General features: G+C 33.7%; 1 protein-coding gene across 8 annotated transcripts in view; it reads left to right on the top strand.

The window, feature by feature from the left end:
- The window catches only part of LOC145291908 (calmodulin-binding transcription activator 2-like), a 2,646,613-nt gene that overhangs the window by 2,197,048 nt on the left and 426,214 nt on the right, over positions 1–23,351 (top strand). For all 8 annotated transcript variants that reach the window (XM_080137802.1, XM_080137770.1, XM_080137753.1 and 5 more), the window contains one exon: positions 9,653–9,724. In XM_080137802.1, the coding sequence (XP_079993928.1) occupies positions 9,653–9,724 (72 nt within the window). The remainder of the gene's footprint in view (positions 1–9,652; positions 9,725–23,351) is intronic.

The following is a 23,351-nucleotide window of genomic DNA, read 5'->3' as shown; positions in this document are numbered from 1 at the left end:
AAATTAAACCTAATACTGATTAATATTTAATAAAGAGGAAAGCTTCCCTGCTCAGTTTGTTGAAGGGGAGTTGGTTACAACTCAATATTTTTGATAGCTGTAAGCACTGAGTACACAAAAAGTGCAGTGAAATCACGGAAAGGATAACCAATTTGTGTGCAGAACGTGCATGACAATGGAGGCAGATGAGAACTCAGATATAGAGAAAGTACATTTGGTTTGTGAAGCTACTGAGTATTCGTCTTTGTTTTGGTTTCTACTATATAATTAGGTTAAAAAGAAAATTGGGTTCTTAAACATTCTCTTCCAAACTTTCATATTATTTCTGCTGATTTGATGATTTCTGTTTCCAAAACTCTGAAATATTTATAGATATCATGTTAGCTAAGTGCCATAAAAATGAACCAGGCAGGGAGCAGCGAAACCAGAAGCAAAAAGAGGAAGCAAAATGAGAAGAGAAACAGCTACATGGACAATTTATAAGGCAGACTAAATAAGACACATGGAACTTGGCAAAGAACTGAAAGGAATATGAAACCTAAAGAAAATCAAGATAATTCAAATAATTGTTGAAGCATCATGTTGGAATCAAAGAAAGGATATAAGCGATATAACTTGCGGCAGTCTTGGGTATGACCTTAAAAGACATTCAGTAGTGAGGGCCTCATTTGGGGCTGTGGAGAATGTGGAGTTATCCCTTGATTACTATTGCTCCCAAATCCACTTTGGCCTGGAATTGTAATACTTGTGAGAGCATCTGGTGTTACCAGTTCAGGCAGTTTGAATATGCTCTCTTCCTGACCAAAAATGCACCAAACATTGATGTTATTGTTTTTTTCCTTCTTTCTCTTTGTAAAACTCAGTTACGTTCTGCAAAGTCCAAAAAATACATTTTTTCTACAAAACAATCAAACCAAACATCAATAATTTTAAAGATATAAAAACTTGAAGCATAAAAACAATTTATTGGATTTGGCATTAAGCAACGCAAAAAGGGTTGATATAAAACAAAGCAACCAAACCAATCTCCATGAAAAAATATTTGAAGATATAAAGAACTTTAACTTGAAGCATCAAAGCCTTTTTCCAAAATTACTGGACTTGGCATTAAATAACCTTAAAAGGGTTGATATGACATAAAGCAAAACAACCAAACAGATGAGTAAGGAAAATTCTCTTTTTGTTTCATTTTACTTCAGACAAAGTTCTCAGAAATCAAGAGACCCCGTTCTTAGGGCTAACACTTGATTTCTATATGAGATAGTTAGATATGTGAACATTCTATCAAAGTTCTCTTTTTACCTCTCAAACGTTGTGTAGTAAAGAAATTGAGAACATTGAGTTTCCTCTCCCTAACTGACTAGTTAACTATGTTATAGTATATATTCTTAGTGATCTCTTGGTCTTATGGAATTTCAGGAGAAGAATTTATCTAGTTTGGTGGAATATCCAGCTTCGAGCTGTTACTAAAGGCAACTTCACGTGGAGAAAGTTCATCATTCCTTGTATAATTCAGTGTGGAGTAGTCATACCGGGAGATCTTATTCGGGCTTTGAATACTATGTTATTTTGAATATTTAGTCAGGATTTACTTGTAGGGGGGGGGGGGGTCTTCATGCCAATTTGTCCTGACTTGGAGATGAATATACGCATTCATACAGAAAGATCTTAGACACTCGGGAATGGTGTCTAGTAGGCATTCAGATTCTCTTCTGTCTATGAAACATTCATTCTTGTATGGAAAACAACACGCATAAGCAACGGATGTCAACAAGTTACAAGTAAGTTTAAATAGAATAAAAAATATAAAAGGAATATTGGATGAAACTAAGGGAATTGAAGCTGCAAGAAATCCAATAATCTGATATCCTTTCTCCTACAAAAAGAACACCCCTTACAACACACACTCTTATGAGGAGCATTCAATAAGTAATGCTCCTAACCTACTTCTTATAGCAGTACAGCAACGAAAGTTGGCAGTCTTTCGCTACATAGGAACTACCTAGAGTTACGCATTTCTCCCATTATTTAATGCCTAAGTTTCATCCTGTGTAATAAGACTTTTGAAAAACTTTGACTCATCTTCTTAGCACATCTTTAACTTCATCTTCGAGCACTTGACACGTTATTGCTTCTGGAAAGCCATCTGGCAGACACCTTATGTGTATGCAGATGGTCGTGAATGATAGTTTCCACAGATGCTCTACTAATCTTGACCCTTTGGGCTATTTAGTGAATAGTTAAACGTCGATCTTACAAAATGGCAGCTTGACTGACAGATGCCTCATCAATGCCAGGAGGAGTCACCTGGTTTGGGTTCTGTTCCCACAAATTTCCAGCCATGTTTGAATTCACGATGCCAACATTTTCCAAGTTTATAATATGAGGCATCATTACCATATTTCTCTTTCATTTCATCAAAAATGTTCTGTGGCGTGTCCTTGCAAATACAAAAACCAGATCACTGCATGACACTCAACAGGCTCCATTTCATACCTGATTCAGTACAACCACCTGTACAGAAGAAACTATAATTAGTTCAGAGATGTAATTTACCACATAACTCATAGAGATATAAATCATTGTACATGCAAATTTCAGCTATATCAGACAACTGGAGCAGTTGCATTACTTATTGAATATATGTGGTGGGCATCAGCCTCTACTGGTATTATGCAAAATAGCCAAGAAGGGTTAAGGAGGATGGGAAAACTAAGGAGGAAGAGTACTAATCAGATCTCGATTAAGAGGATATGTAGAGTACAGGAATCTTGAGAACATTTATTGTCACTCCAATTCCCAAGAATGTCATCAGCTGTTATCAGTAAGAACTCAATGGTAAACATCTGGTGCGAAAATGCAAATAAAGTTGAAACAGTGATAAAAAAAAGGCAAATATAACTATAAATCGGAAGAGAACTGTTGTTACTCAGATTCCAGGGAGAAACAATTGTTGGTTTTGAAAGTGGAGCGATTACTTTTAATAACCTGTGTGGAAAACCTAGTGAGTATGAAACGTTTTTCTCATGTTCTTAACGACAGTGTATATCCAAATATTATAGACCATGTGTCTATACTTGAGGATCTGCAAGGAATATCACTTTTGCCAAATCTAAAACATTCATCACAAGCACTCGTCTACCTACAACAACTGTCAATAATTTCCTTTATCCTCTGTCAGTGCCTAAAACTAAACAAAAATTCAATGAAAAAAATTTATGCCTAGAATTATCCGTCTGGGGAACACAATGCCACGATGCTACTTCCCAGCTGACTACAACATAGCCGCTTTCAAGTCCAATATAAGCAAGTTGAGTTGTCCTCATAAATAATCAAATTCTCCCAAATTTCTACCACAACCTATCATCACAGTTGTGCCTTGCCGACCATCTGACATTTTTTTACAAGAGAGCCACCACTTATCAAGGCCCAAAAACCACTCGAAGATAAGGTTTTATGAGGGTACAGTAGTCATTGGGACAACAGTGTAGTAAGCAATCGTTGATAGTGCGAATTTGATTATTTAAGGGGACAGTTCAACAAGAACTCGCTTACATTCGATTTGAAGACGACCATATTGTAGTCAGTTGGAAAGCAGGCGAACGGAACAGAGTTCCATAGGTGGGAAGTTCTAGGAAAGAAGCTTTGTTCATGGAATCCGTGTTTAGATTTAGTCACAAATAGAGAGTGGGGGAAATTGTTGGATAGTGATTTTAGCTAGACGAGTATATTTTATAAAAGTTTGGAAAGGAGGAGGGATCATAGATTGGAGCTCAGACGAGCACTTACTATGAAAGTAATGATAAGGCAAGGATTCCTTGCAACGTCTCTTCTGCAGGAAAGAGGCTCAGTCTTGCTCAGATTAACTCTTATCCTCGAGTGGCCTTTGGGCTTTCTTGAGTAGTAACTCGTTTTGTAAATATAAAAATTAACAAATAGTATGAACACCGTCAGAACACCACACTATCATCCGCCTTTGAAATATGCTTAGCTGCATTGCTAGGGAAAAAAACAATAAACTTGACATAATTATCAAAACGAAAAAGTAAGTGCATACTGACACATGATTCAATAATAAAAATACTTTCTGTTGCTACTGAAAGATGATCCAACGACATAAACTTAGAAATTGAAATTGATTAGATGTGAGGTCATATTGGTGCTCGGTGATTTTCTATGTGAAAAACTTAGATGGTCGTATAATGCATTGCAGATAGAGCATGCTCTGGGCCATCACTCAAAATAACTGAAACTTGTAAGTGGAAACTTGTTCATCTCAGGTGACGATATATCACCTGACTGAAAACATCGCTCGTATTACTCATCTTTCCCATTTAAAAAAAATGAGCGTTTGATCAATAAAATATCAATCCTGTCGTGTTTAATAAAGTATGATAGAAAAACCGACTTTACAAGATGCGAATCAAAGGGTGCAGACATATTAAATATGAGAGAAATAAACCCTCTATTTTATTTACGAATGTAGTTTTTTTTATTTTTTTATTTTTACAAGGGAATCACCACTTATCAAGGCCCAAAGGCCATTCAAGGATAAGGGTTAATAAATGTAAAGTGATGCTGTAGTCATCGTTAATGGTGTAAGTTAAGTCCAATTTGATTATTTAAGGAGATGGTTCAACTAGAACTTGTTTACATTAGATTTGAAGGCTGCCATATTGTAGTCGGTCGGGAAGCAGGCCAATGAAACAGTGTTCTATAGGCAGTCAGTTCTAGGAAAGAAGCTATGTTTATGGAATTTACATTTAGATTTAGGCACAGATAGAGATTGAAGGTAACTATTGATAGTGGTTGTAGCTAGTCGAGTGTTTTGTGGAAGTTTGGCAAGGGGGGGAAGGAACATAGATTGGAGCTAAGACGAGCATTTTTCATAAAAATAACAACAGCACAAGTACAGGCTTGCAACATCTCTTCTGTGAAAAGGAGGCTGCTGGGAAGGAAAAGGTGCATCACTTACTAGATTTCGAAACTGGTTTGGAACTCTATTAAGGCAGGAGAGGGCACACCAAACAGCTCCTGCCCAGATGTGACAACAGCGCTCCATTTTAAGAATTACTTATCTCTTATACAGATAGAGATTAGCATCAGCAGTGAGATACCTACTGGAGCAGTAGAGTGATCCAATCATTTTTCCAACGAATAGATTTGATATAGGTGTTCCATTTCAGATCAGGAGTGAAGGTCAGTCCCAGTTAAGGTCAGTTCCTTGTTAAGTTATAGTGCTTCCCCAAGATGAGAGTAATTCATTTCAATTGGGGTCTGATGGGTATCAGAATGATTATGATGAAAAGAGAGAAGCTTGATTTTAGTTGTATTAAAATTAACCAGACATCTTTTTCCCCATTGCACCACATGATCAGAAGAGAGAGAATGAAAAAGATTTCAGTCATTGCTGGCCTTTGAAATGTTGTCATATATTGTGGTGTCGTCAGCATCATTGTCTACAAATGATCTAAGAATGAGGGAGATCATTGATGAAGATCAAGAAGAGAATTGGGCCCACGTTAGAATCCTGAGGGATGCCATCTTTGATACTTTAAGCTTCTGATTTCTGCCCATTGACTACTACGCTTATAAGCCTATCAGAGAGAAAGATTTCCAGCTATTCCATAACTGGCAATCTTGTAAAGTAGACCTTTGTACCAGACCCTATCAAAAGCCTTTGATATGTCAAGAGATCTAGAAACAAAACCTTCATTAGCACATCAGCTGTAGATCTTGCAGAACGGAAACCATATTGCATGTCACTGAGTTAATTTTGCTGAGGTGGTTGACCACTACTTTATTTATTACAGATTCCAGAAACTTACTCATGATACACAGGAGACTGATTGGTCTATACTGGAATTTTTAAATATGGGACAGACTGACAGATAGGGTGTTGGGAAGCATTTCTCATTAAGACAATGTTTAAACAGCTTTGTGAGTATGGGAGCTAGTTCAGACGTTGTCCCAGTCAGCCATAGAGTATTGATATGAAGAGGTACATCTGAGGATTTATTACATTTTATTTTTATCTTAATCAAGACAATTGAGTGATCTGAAGATCCCTGTGGAGATAGAAAGAAAGATGAGCACAGTTCTGGGCAAGTTGTAAGAAAATTGTCTTGCATACTGTCTCTCAGTGTCAGGCATATGGGTGAGTTTGTGAACAATTTGTGTTAGGTCATAAATAATAGAGAGATCATAACAGAACTTCCCCTCATCAGCCATCTTGTTAGAGTGGATTAGCCATTCAATATTGTGAATATTGAAGTCTCTACAGATTTGAATGTTAGCCGAGGGATGAGCAAACAGAATGTGATAAATTTTCTTAGACATACTCTCAATGATAGTAACTCCACTGTTATAAGGGCGATAGAGGGCAAATATGAATGCAGTGCTCTGATCAAGTGCTACTCGGAAGCATGTATATGACAAATTTGGGTCTTCTCCAGGCACATATTCCATGCCATGACGATCTTGGGAGTAAGATTGTAATGCAAAGTTAGAGTATTCTTTAATTGTGAACTCATCTATCGAAACATTCGGTCCAATGCCAGTTTAACTCAGGATTAATAGGTCAGGTTTGGTCTCCTGTAATTGTATTTTAACCTCTGGAAACTTGGAGTGTACACTCCTGATGTTAGAGAAGGAGTCCTGTTAGTGCGGGTCTACATTGGGAGTTGGAGTTCTGGGTTTAATCTTGTTTTTTTGAGATTTTCATTTTTAGTACAGAGATATGTGGAAGAGATCGGCAGAGTAGTTTGGGGGGGGGGGTAAAAAAATGAATGCATGCAGCAGGTACATATTGCAGTGAGGAGGGTGTTTGACTAGATAGGATAGGGTGGAGGAGTGCAGAAAATGCAAAGACAGCTAGCAAAATAGGACCAACCGCCGAGCTGTTATTATGGGTTTGTTACATGCAAGTTAGATGGCATATTGTCTCAAAAATGTGGACAGAATTGGAATTATCTCCGAGATGTCAGAGGAGATATTTGTATTAGAATGGGGCATTTGCTGATAAGGACTGCACACAGTGCTGGGTGAAGAAACCCAGGAAACTGCCATAGATGTCAGCATGAGCAATCATCACCCAGGAAAGAGAGAAAGAGAAGTGTTGAATGGTTGAGACACGGAGAGGCTCTGAGAATAAGAGAGAGGGGATCTGAGCATGTGTACATATATATTTTTAGCTTGAAGTTGCTTAATTTTGAGTCTTTTTTATCCATCTGTTGATAGCTCAAACGGTAACAACAAAGACTGAGGCACTAAATAATAACTAAAGTTGAATGTTTTGCTTTCAATTCTAACTGATGGCACCAAAGTCATCTTTTTTTTTTAACTTTTGAAATCATTATCACTGGACAAAACAGGGGAGGGTAGAGCAGTAACCCTATATATATCTAAGGCTTTTGACAGGGTTTGGCACAATGGTTCTCAGGAAAATCAGATCATATGGTATCACTGGACAAATACTTAACATAATTAAATCCTTCTTAAATAAGAGAAGAATCCAGATTGTCCTCGATGGTCATACATCTAAACAATATGATATAAATGCGAGTTTCTCGGGGGTCTATCCTTGAACCTTTATTATTCCTAATATTCATAAATGACGTCTCTGATAAAATTATTTTTGAGATGGGTATATATGCTGATGACACCACGCTCTATAACAGGCACGAGAGGAAAACAAATGAACACATATTTAAGGGAATGGCAGAAACACTAAATTTCCAATGTTGCCAAGACTAAGCTTGTTTCCTTTAATAATTACAAGAAAGCTTCTCAACCACAAATAGCTATGGTTAAAGATACATTACCTCCTCGGCTTAACATTCACAGGGAACATGAGTTGGAACAGATACATTGAGAGCATTGCCAGGGCCGCTGCAAGGAAGGTTAGCTCTCTATACCATGCTAAACAGTTACTTACTACTGAAAGCATCCTGTACCTCGACAAGGCCACCATTCGCCCATGTATGGACTATTGTTGACACATTTGGGCTGGTGCATCTGCTACTAGTCTCTCGCTTCTGGACAGGGTTCAAAAGAGAGTCCAACTTGATAGGTCCTGAACTATCTAAGCTTCAACCTCTGCCCCATTGACGAAATGCTGCATGCTTCTGCCTGTTCTACAAGTATTTTAATAACGGATACTCCAACAAACTACAAGTCCTTGTACCCCCTCGACATAAATACCCCCAAAAAACCTGACAAGTAGCCAAATCCCACCCCTACACAGTAGAGATCCCTAGGTGTAAGAAAACCTTCTACTCCAATAGTTTCTTCCCCAGAATTACTAGACTTTGAAACTCTCTTCCGGGTTCCTGTTTTCCCAACTGTACTGACATGCAAAGTTCAAATGTAGTGTGAACAGACATCTTGCTGCTCAACTCCCTATATAGTATCCCTGAAACTTAAGTCCCCGATAGTAGCCCCCAACATCTAAGTGGCACTGTGCCTTGTTTGGGGTGAAAAAAATTATTATATATATTGGGTACAATATAATAATCAACAGAGAATTTCCTCTGTCATAATAAATACGAAATCTGCATAAATTAAAATATATTTAAGCATATTTTTCGACCGGACAACGCCGGGCGTCCTTCTCGTACTATACAAAATTAAAATAAATAGCTATATGGTAAGTATTGGTTTCTAAGACTATAAGCAAATTTGCTCGTTAAGAAATATATCATTATCATTTTTGGCATCAGTCATATGCCTTTCTCGTTGTCATTTTTGTGACATAGCTTGAATTTGGTATTAGCTATATATATCTGACGTTACCAGATTGAAACATTATTGGTGGGTGGGGGCTTTAGTCACATATTATTTAAGATACACTGAATACCATAACTTTTTACAATTTTTCTGAAAATGGACCACATGTTGGATTTAGGAAAGATTAGAACATATCTATCTTTCTTTACAAAAATAAAACAGGAAATAACTCTAATAGCGTCAAAGGGGGGAAATAACTATCGTAGCTTAAACAAATAAACTTACTTTCGATTTAAACGCAACTAATAATAATTGAAAATAAATTAAATTAACTATAAATTAAATTAAAAAATAAATTTATTAAATCGACTTTAAATACTATTTCTAAGTAGGACAATTAAATCAATTCTATTTAATCAAATAATTAATAACATGGAGTCAATTCTTAAAATAGATTTTCTTTAATGAAATATGCAAATGAGGTTACTTATTGAATGTAAATTTCGTTTGATTAAATAGTATATATATATATATGTATATATATATATATATAGAGAGAGAGAGATATATAGATATAGATATAGATAGAGAGAGAGAGAAAGAAAGAAAGAGAGAGAGAAAGAAAGAAATCATGCTGGAATAAAGGTGTATATATTTATATTTATTTATATATAAAAAATAGTATATATATATATATATATATATATATATATATATATATATATATATATATATATATATATATAAATAATGCTGGACTAAAAGTGTATAAAAGTTCGTTTTCCATTTGTGAAACAGCGTACGCTTTATATATATTTATTAAATTGTGAACAGACAGACAGACAGAAATACGACTTATTATAATAGTTGAACTTTTCTATTAGAGAAGTTTTTTGTTTTAATCTTTTATCTATTTCTTTTCTAGTGTATTTATGGATCCTATGTACATTCAGCAATATTGCCCACATTTCACCGTAGATGTTACTGGTTATTGCAGGTAAGATGTTTGGCCTTCATCAAACTTTCGTTTCGGTCATTTATTTTTTTGTTTTTTTTTTATTTTTGTTTTTATTTGTTTTTGTTTCTATTTATTTTTTTTTGTTTTTATTTTCTTAGAATAAGAACGAAAACCAGAAGAGAAATGTTCATAGAAGTAGTTGAAACTTATGTCTATGAGATGTAGTTCAAACTATTAATAATTCATGAAAATTTTACGATTATTTAATTTTCACTGTTATACATTCTCCCTTATTACTTGCCTCTCAACGAAGGCAAAATTTAGGCACAATGTCGATTTTTAATGTGGGGGAATATCTAGCAACCGTGGATGGAAAGAAATATACTTATTTATCAGACTCGTTAGTACTCTCTAAGTAATGAACATACCTCAAGTGACAGGCAATAAACATGATTTATCTAAAAGGAGAAGGTAATGCCTGGAAAGACGGCCTCTACAGGCCGGACAGATATTACACTTTGATTAAAACTCGAAAGAAAGATATTGTACGTGGCTTTAGTTGCAGCTATTGCATCATCTTAAAAAAGTACCAATAAATCTTTTCTTCTTCCAGCCATGTATAAGATGGTAGAATAGACTTGACTCTCGAAACTTGGCAACCAGTCTTGGAGAAGGAAAATTCTGAAAAATATCTATGGCGGATGGTCATGGTTTACTTTTAACAATTATGTTCACAAGTTGTGTAGGAAATAGTGCTATTCTACCAAATTGACCGGCTCACTTGACATGATGATACGAATGTGTGATAATGGGCCTGGAGACTGGGATTCATTCCTTGATCTAGTCATACCAAATACTCAAGAAATGGTACTTGATACTCCTTTGCTAAACGTTCGGCATTATAAGGTGAGGATCAAGAGTAATCCCAGAAAAGGAGTGGCACCCTCCCCAATGTCTTAGTGTCATAGCTAGCCTTTAAGTTGCCATCCACTAAGATTGATCCCTTTGTTTTTAGTGTTACCAAGTGACACATCATGATAATTCAGATTAGCAGATTGGAAAAACGAGGTTTGTTTGATTCGACGAAAGCTGAAACTAGCAAAAAAAAAAAAAAAAATTATTGCCTCATTGTTATAATTTTTTTTTTTTTTTACAAGACAAAATGAATTTTTAAAGGAACTTTACACCAGTTTCTAGACGGTGCATTTTTACATATTATTTGAAATTTTGTGCAACTCTTCAAGTTAAAAAGAGTAATAAAAGTGTATAAACGATCAAGAGTGTGGTTATTTGTAGGTCTAATAATTCTGAGAAAATCACCAACATTTAGCAATGCACACAAGAACTAATAATTGTGTCATTACAAAAAAATGGCCATTAATGATAAACACAATTGGTCATCCATTGTGATCCACAGTGAGTGAACACTGGCCGGTGTTGACTGATCAAATAAACAATAAGGAGTATTCAGATTTCTTTGTCGTTTTAGCCAAAATATTTTAGTCACTCTGCCTTTCCTAAAGGATCTCTTATAGTTGACAGCCTCCTAAGACTCTCAAAATTTCTACTTGGTTACTTTTAACTATTTCAGTATAAAATACTAACAAATGATAAGATTATTACCGTACAAAGAATATTAACAAGATCATTCCAAGATTATTTCTGTATAAAGAATACTAATAAAATAATGCCAAGATTACTTCTTTGTAAAGAATATTAATAAAATTATTCCAAGATTATTTCTGTATAAAGAACACTAATAAAATCAGTCCAATATTATTTTTGTATAAAGAACACTAATAAAATCAGTCCAAGATTATTTCTGTATAAAGAACACTAATAAAATCAGTCCAAGATTATTTTTGTATGAAAAACACTAATAAAATCAGTCCAAGATTATTTTTTTATGAAGAATACTATTCTTTGTATACCTTTGCATACAAATTTCTATGGCTAGACAGTGGAACGCAGCCCTGAGTGCAAGATTCTATGTGATGGAGTCTTAGAATTTTTTATATCAATAAAACAATGATTTGTTTCTTTGAAAGAATATTTCGATAGTAAACAATTCCAGGAAGATTTTATCATTCTTTTATTTTCTTTATTCATATATTAACTCGGTTTACGATAGTTTTATTTTATTTTATTTTTTACTTTATTTTTTTAAACTATATTTTAAAGTCGATCAGAATTGTCAATTTTTTTTTTAATGTTACTAAAAAAATATGACCCATTTAGTCACCCATTGAGTTTGGATTCAATTGCTTAAATTAGGGAAAATTCAGTTTTTAAAAAGTAAAGCATACACTCCAAAATTAGTCTCTTCCTGCTCGCTATCTATCCTTCTCCCTACCCCCCTTTTTCTCTTTCATCTTCTCTCTTTCTTGTCTAATAAACAATTAGCAGGGTTAAACAATAATAAATACACTCATAATTCAATGTCGAGAATCAATTTTTTTTTTATTTCTGAATAAACATGTGTACACTATTTGCAGCTCTTTTCGAACTACTTTATTCTGGCAGAGAGGTGTTTATCTCTCCACGCACTCACGCGCACACACACACACACACACACACACACACACACACACACACACACACACTCTCTCTCTCTCTCTCTCTCTCTCCCTCTCTCTCTCTCTCTCTCTCTCTCTCTCTCTCTCTGTAGGTTAAAGAACATATAGTAATAGAAGATGAGAGAAAATGGGTCATTTTATGAATTAATTGTGAATTAGAATTAAAATGGAATTTGTTTCAACATAACTCAGTCCCAAACCCAAAGAAATATTTTACCACATATTTTCTGATATATATATATATATCTATATATATATATATATATATATATATATATATATATATATATATAGGTATATAAACAAATATGCATATATATATATATATATATACATACATATATAGGTATATAAACAAATATGCATATATATATATATATATATATATATACATACATATGTAGGTATATAAACAAATATGCATATATATATATATATATATATATATATATATATATATATATATACATATGTAGGTATATAAACAAATATGCATATATATATATATACATATATATATAAATATATATATATGCATATTTGTTTATATACCTACATATGTATATATATATATATATATATATATATATAGATATATATATATAGATATATATATATATTTGTACAACAATTAAAAAACAAATGTTGCTTTACTCATCTTTAGCATAATAATGGGCAGATGTGATCACATTTCAATAAAATCATCTCTTTAAAATCTTATAGCATTATATTATGACTCATTATTTTCATTATGTTACTTTTCTACGTTTTTTTTTTTTTTTTTTTGTTAAATATTTTATTTTGGTTAACATTTGCGTTCTCTTTATTGATTCAATATGTATACATTGTTATTATTATATGCCAGAACCTTCTGAAATATCATCTCGGTGTTTCTGTATTATTTATGCATATGTGATCTTTTATTGCTATGATTTTGTGATGATAAAAACGGATAGAAAAAAAAACGGATGAAACAACAAAAAGATGGTAAAAGTGACAAAAAAGGCGACTGTGTTTGATATGGTTTATTCTATGTGAGACAACATATTTTAATTTAAAATCTAAATTTTATAAATGTTAAAAACTAAAAATGAAAACCCGGAATGTGAAGTTTCTGATAGGTTTTCATTTACTGATTAAAGGTTTAATACTCAGTGCAGGCGGTACTTAGAATACAACCGTGATTTACTTAAAACTTCTAATAGCTTATGGTTAATGGAACGAGATCATGATAACTCTGTGGATTAAAAAAAAAGTGGGTTTCTGTTTGAAATTCCGTTCAGATTTCTGAATTTGACAGAAAGAGTCTCGAGTTTGACAAGATATACCTGAAAATGGGCGGAGGTTTCATCGACCGAAACGTTGTTCGAATAGCAGTCAATATAAAATCTGTAGTCTGAATAATCCAAGTAATAAAAAAACAATCTTATGTTTTATACTAAGAAATCGCTATAATTATTTTGAATGCCTCAATGAACACCTCATTTTTTTTCTTCTAATACAAATAGAGATTCCAACTTAATTTTATAGTTGATAAACTTTTATTACTGTAGTCAGTTTTCATTATATACCACCTAATTTTAATATCATAGTCCAATATCTATGTTCAGCTTTTGCTTCCCAGAATTGAGTACAATATTCTATAAGATGTCTTTGTGTCTCTACAAAGCCATCATTCGCCCGTACATGAAGTATTGTTGCCACATCTCGGCTGGTGCAACCGCCACTAGTCTCTCCCTCTTAGACAAAGTCCAAAAAAGAGTCTTCAACCTAATAGATCAAGTACTATCAACCAAGCACCAACCTCTGTTCTATCGCCACAATGTTGCCTTCCTGTGCCTGTTTTACAAGTACTTTAATGGAATGTGCTCTGACAAACTCCTAGCACTTGCACTCCCTCAACATACATGCCTCCAAAAAAACCCGTCTAGTAGCAAAATCCCCCCTTCTCTAGATGTCGGAAAGCCTTCTACTCTGATAGCTTCTTTTCTCAGACTGCTAAACTTTGGAATTCCCTCCCTGCTTCCCTGACTGTACTAACTTGTAAAAGTTTAAATGTAATGTGAACAGACATCTCGTTCATCTCCTTACATATTCCCTGTATGTAACGTTGTACATTTTTTAAAATGGTTTAGAATAATCTTCCGCAACATTTTAACGGACCCAACATGTTGTACATGAAAGTTTTGCAAAGAAACAAAGGAAAGGAAAAGGGGGAAAAATTGACTCGCTTTTCAGTTTTAAACAAAGGCCATTTATTCTTGGTATTTCCAACAACGCCTTACATCTTGTTTTAGACAGTTTATTTCGTTCATGTCGTCTGCCATGTCCTTTAAAGATGCTCTCGTTACTCACATGGTTCGCTCACTGTCATTTTCCGGCCATGTCTAGAGCAGACAGCTTGGTCATTTGCAAATGTTAGTTGTCATACGGCTGCTGCTGCTAACCCAGTGCTAGTGACTCTGTAATATGCAAACATGGTTCCATATAGTAGCCCCTTACGTCTAAGTAGCAATATACCTTCTTTGGGGGTGAAAATGAGTAGAAAAAAAAGGTCATGAATATTCTAACAATATCATTGGTGGAAGACAATGATTAATTGTGATGCATATGCAAACAATTATAAACAGCTTTGGGGCTGTTTGATGATGAAACCACTTGATACTAATTTATAAAAAGATTTGTCAATAAGATAAGATTTGGCTTAGAAAAATCAGAATGAATGCATTGGATAGAGAGAAAAAAAAATAGACAGATAGACTTGACTTAAGCCAACATTCATTCATGATAGGTTGATCCGGCTCGTCCCACAGAACACACAGCATCCTGGATGAACACAGACCATGCATGACTGTCTACAGCAGCCAAGATTACGATGGGCAGCCAATCCCAGGAACAGCGACGAACACCGTAGACCTGTGGAGTGGAGTTAGCTTCAAAGTTGGCTTTCAAGGCATGTCACCATGTCTTCAGCTGACCAAATATTTTCGCTAATCTTGGAGTGATTCTGAAACTATTGCTTCATGGATGAATTCTTCTGGGTTGCAACATGCAACGTGGTGGTTTAACCAACAAAGCCTGCTTTTTAAAAGGCTTGGTTAAAGGGAGAGGATCCTGCAGCACATCTCGATTTGGGTATTGGAAGCAAAGAAGCAGACAGGTAGATAGACGGATATCTTTCTTGTTACACTCAGTTACATTGTATGCAGTCGCTCCCATAAAGGAAATGTCTTCTCTGTTTGAACTGTTGCCAGAAAATAAACAAAGAAATCTTTGTATGGAAGTCACATGGTTTCATCAACTGGGGTCATCTTTGACCCTTAGATGTCACTCAAACTTTTCTGTTCAAATAATATAATTATTATTATTATTATATAATATTTCTGGTAGGCGTAACTTAGAATGTAAGCAGATATTTAAAAAAAAAAAATCAAAATTTGACCACGGTGACAAAGATTATTTTCAAATGAAAAATAACACATCAAGAGACAACATTCGAAATTGTACGGAAGTCACATGGTTCACATCCGGACTTTCACTAATTCTTATTTTAAATCTCCCTGATTTTTAATAAATTGTGTTTGTTTCCTTATTAATAATAAATCGGGTATGTAACAGAAACACTGAATTATCCAATCTTATTAATATTTTTCTTTTTTATGCATTCTTGATATTCTGGCTTTTATCTCTGTAGATAATTTTGTGAAACACCGAGATAATATATAACAGATTGACTAAATCCATATCACACAAACACTTTTATGTCACTTTTATTCAAGTTCAATTACATCAATTTCAAATCTTCCAGCGATACTCTATTTTCTTGTGTATAATGTGATAGGTGTAACACAATTTTGTATTACCTTGTATTACTGAAGATAAGAAAAAGAATACATTACTTTTTTGTGCATAATACGACCCTCTCATACAGCCACTTCACATAATACAATTGTAAAAATGTACAATCTGTGAAAATCTAAATATCTTCTATTAATCAAACTAAAAAGATTTTTTTCTAATATTAAATAAAATGAATTAATTGAATACTTGGCTTTATGTGTATTTTTAAATTTCAGTTTTAAAATTATTTTTGGGATTTTTAAAGAAAAGCTGATAATTCATCATATCTGTTAATACATTTGAAGTTATTAATCCTTATTTATTTAACATCACCTTTGCCTTATTCATTTATTTAACATCACTTTTGCCTTATTCATAAGTCAGACATTTTCTGATATTTTGCGAACTCATTATCCAGTTTTCACTATTCAGAGGGTCAACTTTCTCACAACTGAACTCTGTATCATCTTGTCTAATCATTGGCTTCCACGTTTTCCTTGGTCAGCCAAGCTTCTTGCGATTCAAGATATCCACGCTTCTGCAATGGTTTATTGATGAAGTTCAATGCTCAACATGATCATACTAGCATAACCGATTCGTCCTTAGGATAAACTATATGTTGGGAAAGTGTAGTGCTTTCAGCGAATCCACTGACATGATATGTTGGGTTTGATCAGATTTCATATTACAGAGCCACCTGATCATGAATCTGTCATTGTATTGCAGTCGAGCGAGAGGCGAGAGAGAACTGGGAGGGGGGTAGCATTCACTGCCATATCACATAAAGCTTTTGACGCAGCAGTTATTCAACTTACGTCGGATGCAGAGAGGGACAGCTCGTGATGCTGAGCCAAGAGCTAATGAAATTTCGCCCATGCTCTCTTCATCCCTTGTGGTTGTACTGCTTTCATCCACCATACTTTTTGATATGACTTTATTATTTGTATCTATATTTTAAAAAAACCGTTAAATTAAATAAAAATTTTAAAAAATAATTGTTTTTTTTTTAAAGAAAGATAAGAAAATTTAACAAAAAAAAGTAAGATAATTAAAATCCAAATAAACATAATATTCATGGAAAAAATAGTTAAATTCAAAATCTCTAAAATCTCTTATTCTTAATGAAAACTGTTACTATCATATAAAATATATTTCATAAAAATATTACCAACATATCAAAACCGTTTTATAAACAAATATTACCAACATATAAAATACTTTACATAAATAAATGTTACCAATATATCAAATACTTTTATAAACAAATGTTATCATTATATCACATACGTTATAAACAAATGGTGCCAATATATACAATATTTTTCATAAACAAATGTTACCAACATATCAAATACCTTTATTAACAAATGTTACCAACATATAAAATACCTTTATTAACAAATGTTACCAACGTATACAATACTTTTTATAAACAAATATTGCCAACATATACAATACTTTTATAAACAAATGTTACCAACAGATACAATACTTTTATAAACAAATGTTACCAACATATACAATACTTTTATAAACAAATGTTACCAACATATACAATACTTTTATAAACAAATGCTACCAACATATACAATACTTTTATTAACAAATGTTACCAACATATACAATACTTTCACAAACAATATTGCCAACATATCAAATACTTTACATAAATAAATGTTGCCAACGTATCGAATATTTTTATAAATAATTGTAATCAACGTATTTCTGTTTTATTATCTACTGTTATAACTGAATGCATTTGTAATCCTTCCGTTTCTAATGAGAGGATTTTTAATCTATACTAAAAGTTTTTTTTATTATACACAAGAAAATAATTTCTATTTTTCACAATTAACCATGTATAAAATCCTTGCTCTATTTTCTTATTTTGATGAAACAATTGAATGCCGTGTTGTTTTGTTGACAAACTTCTTATTCACTTGTGAATTATAGTTTTTTTTTTCATTGGTTTGCTTTTGAATAGGTCAAAGTTGGTACTCTTCAGTATTGTATGACTATTCTTATCTCACCGATTTTGCATGCAAATTTTGGCTCTGGCTTTACGGCAGCACCACATTGCTTCTTTTTTTTTTTCTTTTGAAATATTTTTTCATCCTGGATTGTTACATTCATAGATATTTATGTGACTATACATCTAAATGTCTATATGGATTATGTACCACACAAACACACACACACACATGCACACACGTCCATACTTACAATAATATTCGATAGTTTATTAAAGTATGAATTGGTAAGGCTTTCAAACAAATTATATTTATATATGAGGACATTACAGACTTGTGGAATCAATATAGAAATATCATCTTGACTTATGCATATCTGAAAAAAGTACCATATTAAAATGTTACATGCAATCTGTAAAGCTTTTTCCACATAAAACTTATCTAGTTAGACTTATATATATATATATATATATATATATATATATATGGAAATATACTTTATTTCTTTATAATATATACCAATCCTTATTTAAGAAGCTCAATGTAATTACAGAGCAATATAGTGAATGAATGACAAAAGTCTACATTCCAAAGTTCATGACGTTGATCATCTTATAATTTGTTCCTTTAATTCAGTTGACAATTACATTTCTTGACAGTATCTGTTCTGTAGCACAAAATCAATCATTTAATTATTATATCAATTAGTGAATGTATTTTTCCCTTAAGTCATCATTAGAAATAGCAACATTCAATCCATCAAAAGGAAATAAAGTGCGTTTTGACATGATTAAAATCCGAAAATTGGAAGAGAAGCTGTAAATACCATATAATATGTTTACATTACGCCATTTTGACACAACTGCAACCTTTTTTCAGTGAGGTCGCTTCATCAGAGCCAAAATGATAAACTAATATATAATAATGATATAGATAATAGTTATTTCTCTGATGGGACGGCTCCGCCAAAACATGATTGCAGTTGTGGAAGCAACACATGTTTATATACTAGGTAACCAAAAAAGTTCTGTCCGTTTTTTGATTAACCATCGAATGAAGTTAATTATAAATGGATTTTTGGGGGAGGTCACTACTTATGAATCGTGCAGACCACTCTAGGGTAAGGGTTTAGTGTTGGGTAGATGATGAGACAACAAGATTAGCCATGTGGAACTTGGGTTAGACTAGTTTATCTAAGAGGACGACTCAGTAGGAATTCATTCACATTGGATTTGAAGACAACCGTGTTATAGTCAACCGGGAAGAAGACCCACGGTATTGCGTTCCACAGGCGGACAATTCTAGAGAAGCAACTTTGCTCATGTAATTTTCGTTTAGTTTTAGGCACAGAGAATGCAGGATGTTGTTAGCAGGTGTATTTGTTGTGAACGTTTTATGGGTAAGGCCCAATGATTGAAGTACTGTCAAGCATCTACCATAAAAATAATGATAAAGCAGAGACAGAAATATAAGAAAGGGAAAGGAGTGAGGCAAAAAGGTCGCTGCCCACTAAATTTCGTAGATAGTTTTTCACTCTGTGGAGACATCATGGAGGATTAGCATAATTCAAGGCAGGTGGTTAGAAAAAGATCTAGAAGGCTTGCAAATTGGTCATCAGAATCGGAGATGTGAGTGGGTTCGTCTACAATCAAGGGAAAAATCATGACAGAACCTTCCTTCATAATCTGTCTTATTTGAGTGGACCAACCATGGACGTTGAAATCTGCACAGAAGTGAATGTTAACTGAGGGGTGGCCACTATGGATGTGGTCAATTTGTTTCACGATACTCTCAAAGCTGGTGACATCATTGTTGTGGGGGCTGTATGGAGCAAATCAGAAAGCAGTGCTCTAAGTACTACTTAGAGGCACATGTAGAGTACTTTTGAGTCTTTTTAGAGATGTCCCTGCCGCCGGGGAAGCTATCTCTAATGTAGGCATATATTCCATGTTCGTGGTGATCATGGGGGTCAGGCTTGGAAGCTTAGTTAGAATAACCTTTGACCAAGAAATTGTCTTAGGAAATAATTGGACTTATGCCAGTTTCATAGACAGGTTTGATTTAATTTATCTTATTGCGGATTATTATCCTCATCTTTCTCAGATGTTGTTTCATGACGTTTCGGCCAACTATTCCTCTGGCCTTCATCAGGTGATAACTGCGATGGGATAGGAACTCCAAATCTCTTAACTGCATTCTTAACAATTACTGCCAAACATAGCTGTTATATCATCTCACCACGTTTTGGCCAAGTAAGCCTCTGGCCAGCTTTGGGTAGGATTGAAACCGCTATCTTCAGACAATTCTCACCTGGAACCATAGAGATTCAACGTCTTTATCCACCGCCATTGAACTAATTGTTTTCGGGGCTAGTGGCGCAGTGGATAGAGACGTTGAATCTCTATGTTTCCAAGTGAGAATTGTCTGAAAATAGCGTTTTAATCCTACCCAAAGCCGGCCAGAGGCTTACTTGGCCAAAACGTGGTGAGAGGAAAACAACTATGGATGGCAGTAAATGTTAAGAATGCAGTTTGGAGATTCGGAATTCCTATTCTGCCGCGGTTACCACCTGATGAAGGCCAGAGGAATAGTTGGCCGAAACATCATGAAACAACATCTGGGAAAGATGCGGATAATAGTCTGCAATGAAGCAAATTAATAAATAGTACACATCTCAATAATGAATTCCAATTAAATAATATATAAGTTAGGTTTGGTCTCTTGTAATTAGATTTTACCCTCTGGAAGGTTGGAACATAGACATATTGGAGGAGACTTGATAATGGATGTCTACATTAGAAATTGTGGTTTTAGGTTTTATCTTTTTAAAATTGTTTTTCCGATAATGGTGAGGTTGGGAGGTTTTGTGGAAAAGATCAGAAGGAAAGGAAAGAGAAAATAGAGTTTTTTGGTTTTGTTTTTTTGACAAATGACAAGGAAAAAGTCCTAACAGTTTCCATTAATATGGCATCAAGAAGTCATACTGGAGACTGCTGCATGGTCCAGACTCCAATGGTAATGCAGCAGCCTTGGTATTTTGCACTTACTGATAGGACAGCCACTGTGGAGTTACACCAATGTTTGGGTCGCTGACTATCAGGCAAATAACGCCAGTCCAGTTTAAAACATTTAACTCCAGCATTTTTATTAGTAGTACAGCACAATCATGTTGACACACCGGTTCTCACCAGATCACAAAAGTTAAGCTATATTGAGCCTGAGCTTTTCCTCTATGACAATTCTAAGCATCACGTTATCTAAGTAGTCAGGGATACCATGAAACAACTTGGATAGGAGACTTTGTGCCATCCACCCTATTCACCTGACCTTGCACTATCCGATTACCACCTCTTCCACTCCCTGGATAATCACCTTTGTTAGAAGTTCTTTACTAATGAAGCAGACTTGCACCAAGCCGTCACGGATTTGTTTACGTCCAAACCCCCTAAGTTCTATAGCAGAGAGATTGAACAGCTGGAAATACGTTGGTAGAAGCTGCTGAATGCGAACGGCGATTACTTCAAAGAGTAAATATAAGTTATACACACCGTGGAACGTTTTCATTTTTTCCTTTAAAAACGAGCAGGAATTTTTTTGGTTACCTTGTATATATAATAGTACAATGTATATAGTATATACTGTATGTATATATATAATAGCATATTATAAATATATTCACACACACACACATACACACACCCACACACACACACACACACACATATATATATATATATATATATATATATATATATATATATAAACTTGTGGTTCACATAACTGCACCTGATTTTCAGCGAGGTTGCCTCATCAGAACCAAAATAACAAACTAATGTATAATGACAATATAGATCATAATTATTTCTCTGAAAAGATATCGTTGCCGAAATCTAATTGCAGTTGTGTAAGCAATACACACATTTATATAATCAAGCCCTACCTAATATTGAGCACTTTGATAAGATATTGTCTTTTTTTTTTAAGAAATATATCTCAACTTGAATTAATTATGTAAAATATATATAGAAAATATAATTATATTTGAACACATGTTTCTCCATCAATGACTCAACAGCATGGCTAGATCTAGTGAGATTTCATATATATATATATATATATATATATATATATATATATATATATATATATATATATATAATCTTTTATATCGTTTCAATCTAGTGTTTTGCTCTTTGACCTGAAGGTCTGCCTGCTGCTCTTCTAGCCACACATCATATTTTGCATATCCAGTGCATCTGTTTCAGCTGATTTTTCTTTTTCATGTCATTTGCTTATGCAGACGGACGTGTTTTCAAATAGACAAATATATATCATTATTTTGATTCTTTTCTGTGATTTTTTTTTCTTCATTTTGCAATTTAGTCTTGATTGGTTTTGTTGTTTTTTATATTTATTTTTACACTGTAATCGGCTAAATTGTAATGTATCGGCACAGCCTCAGCTATATCTACTCGCACATCAAGGATACAGAGGCACAGTTATTCAGATGTCTATTGAGTAATTATTTGTTATAACAGACATGCTGCAATTTGAGAATTATTTAATTTATATATATATATATATATATATATATATATATATATATATATATATATATATATATATATATATATAAGAGCAAATAGTTAATAAAACATGTTAAAAACATTTTGAAAAAGAGTTAAAAACATTTAATCTGAAAAGGAAACACTTAATAAGTGTATAGTCCTTAATCCACGGAGTTTCAAAGAAATACTTTCCTTATCATCAGAGGGTAGGAATAAGCAAAATGTGGGATTGCATACAAAAGTATTTGATGAAACTGCAAGTAAGTCAAAGATCTTACTTGATAACAAAAATAAGATATGCGTTTAACATGGCTGCCGAGACAAAGTGTAATTACACTTTGTCTCGGCAGCCATGTTAAACACATATCTTATTTTTCGTTTATTAATATTATTGGAATTTTTTCCCCTTTTCCTTGTACATATTTGTGAATTATTCCACAGATTTCGGCCTTTTGGATTATTTTGGACCATCTTCCAATTATGCGATTTCCTTGGACTTTTCTTGTGTGAATGGAAATTTAATTAACTTTCTTGGATTTAAATTTTTGGATTTACCGTCATTGGATACTTTACCTTTCACCAGACTATCCATTCACGTGAAATCACCTTTTTCTTCACCATATTCCTTCTGCTTCACTTTTTGTTATCAAGTAAGATCTTTGACTTACTTGCAGTTTCATCAAATACTTTTGTATGCAATCCCACATTTTGC

The sequence above is a fragment of the Euprymna scolopes genome, chromosome 2 (genome assembly GCF_053919585.1).
Source record: "Euprymna scolopes isolate OS-2025 chromosome 2, ASM5391958v1, whole genome shotgun sequence".
Classification (NCBI taxonomy): domain Eukaryota; kingdom Metazoa; phylum Mollusca; class Cephalopoda; order Sepiida; family Sepiolidae; genus Euprymna; species Euprymna scolopes.
This window is presented reverse-complemented; position numbering and strand designations above follow the sequence as displayed.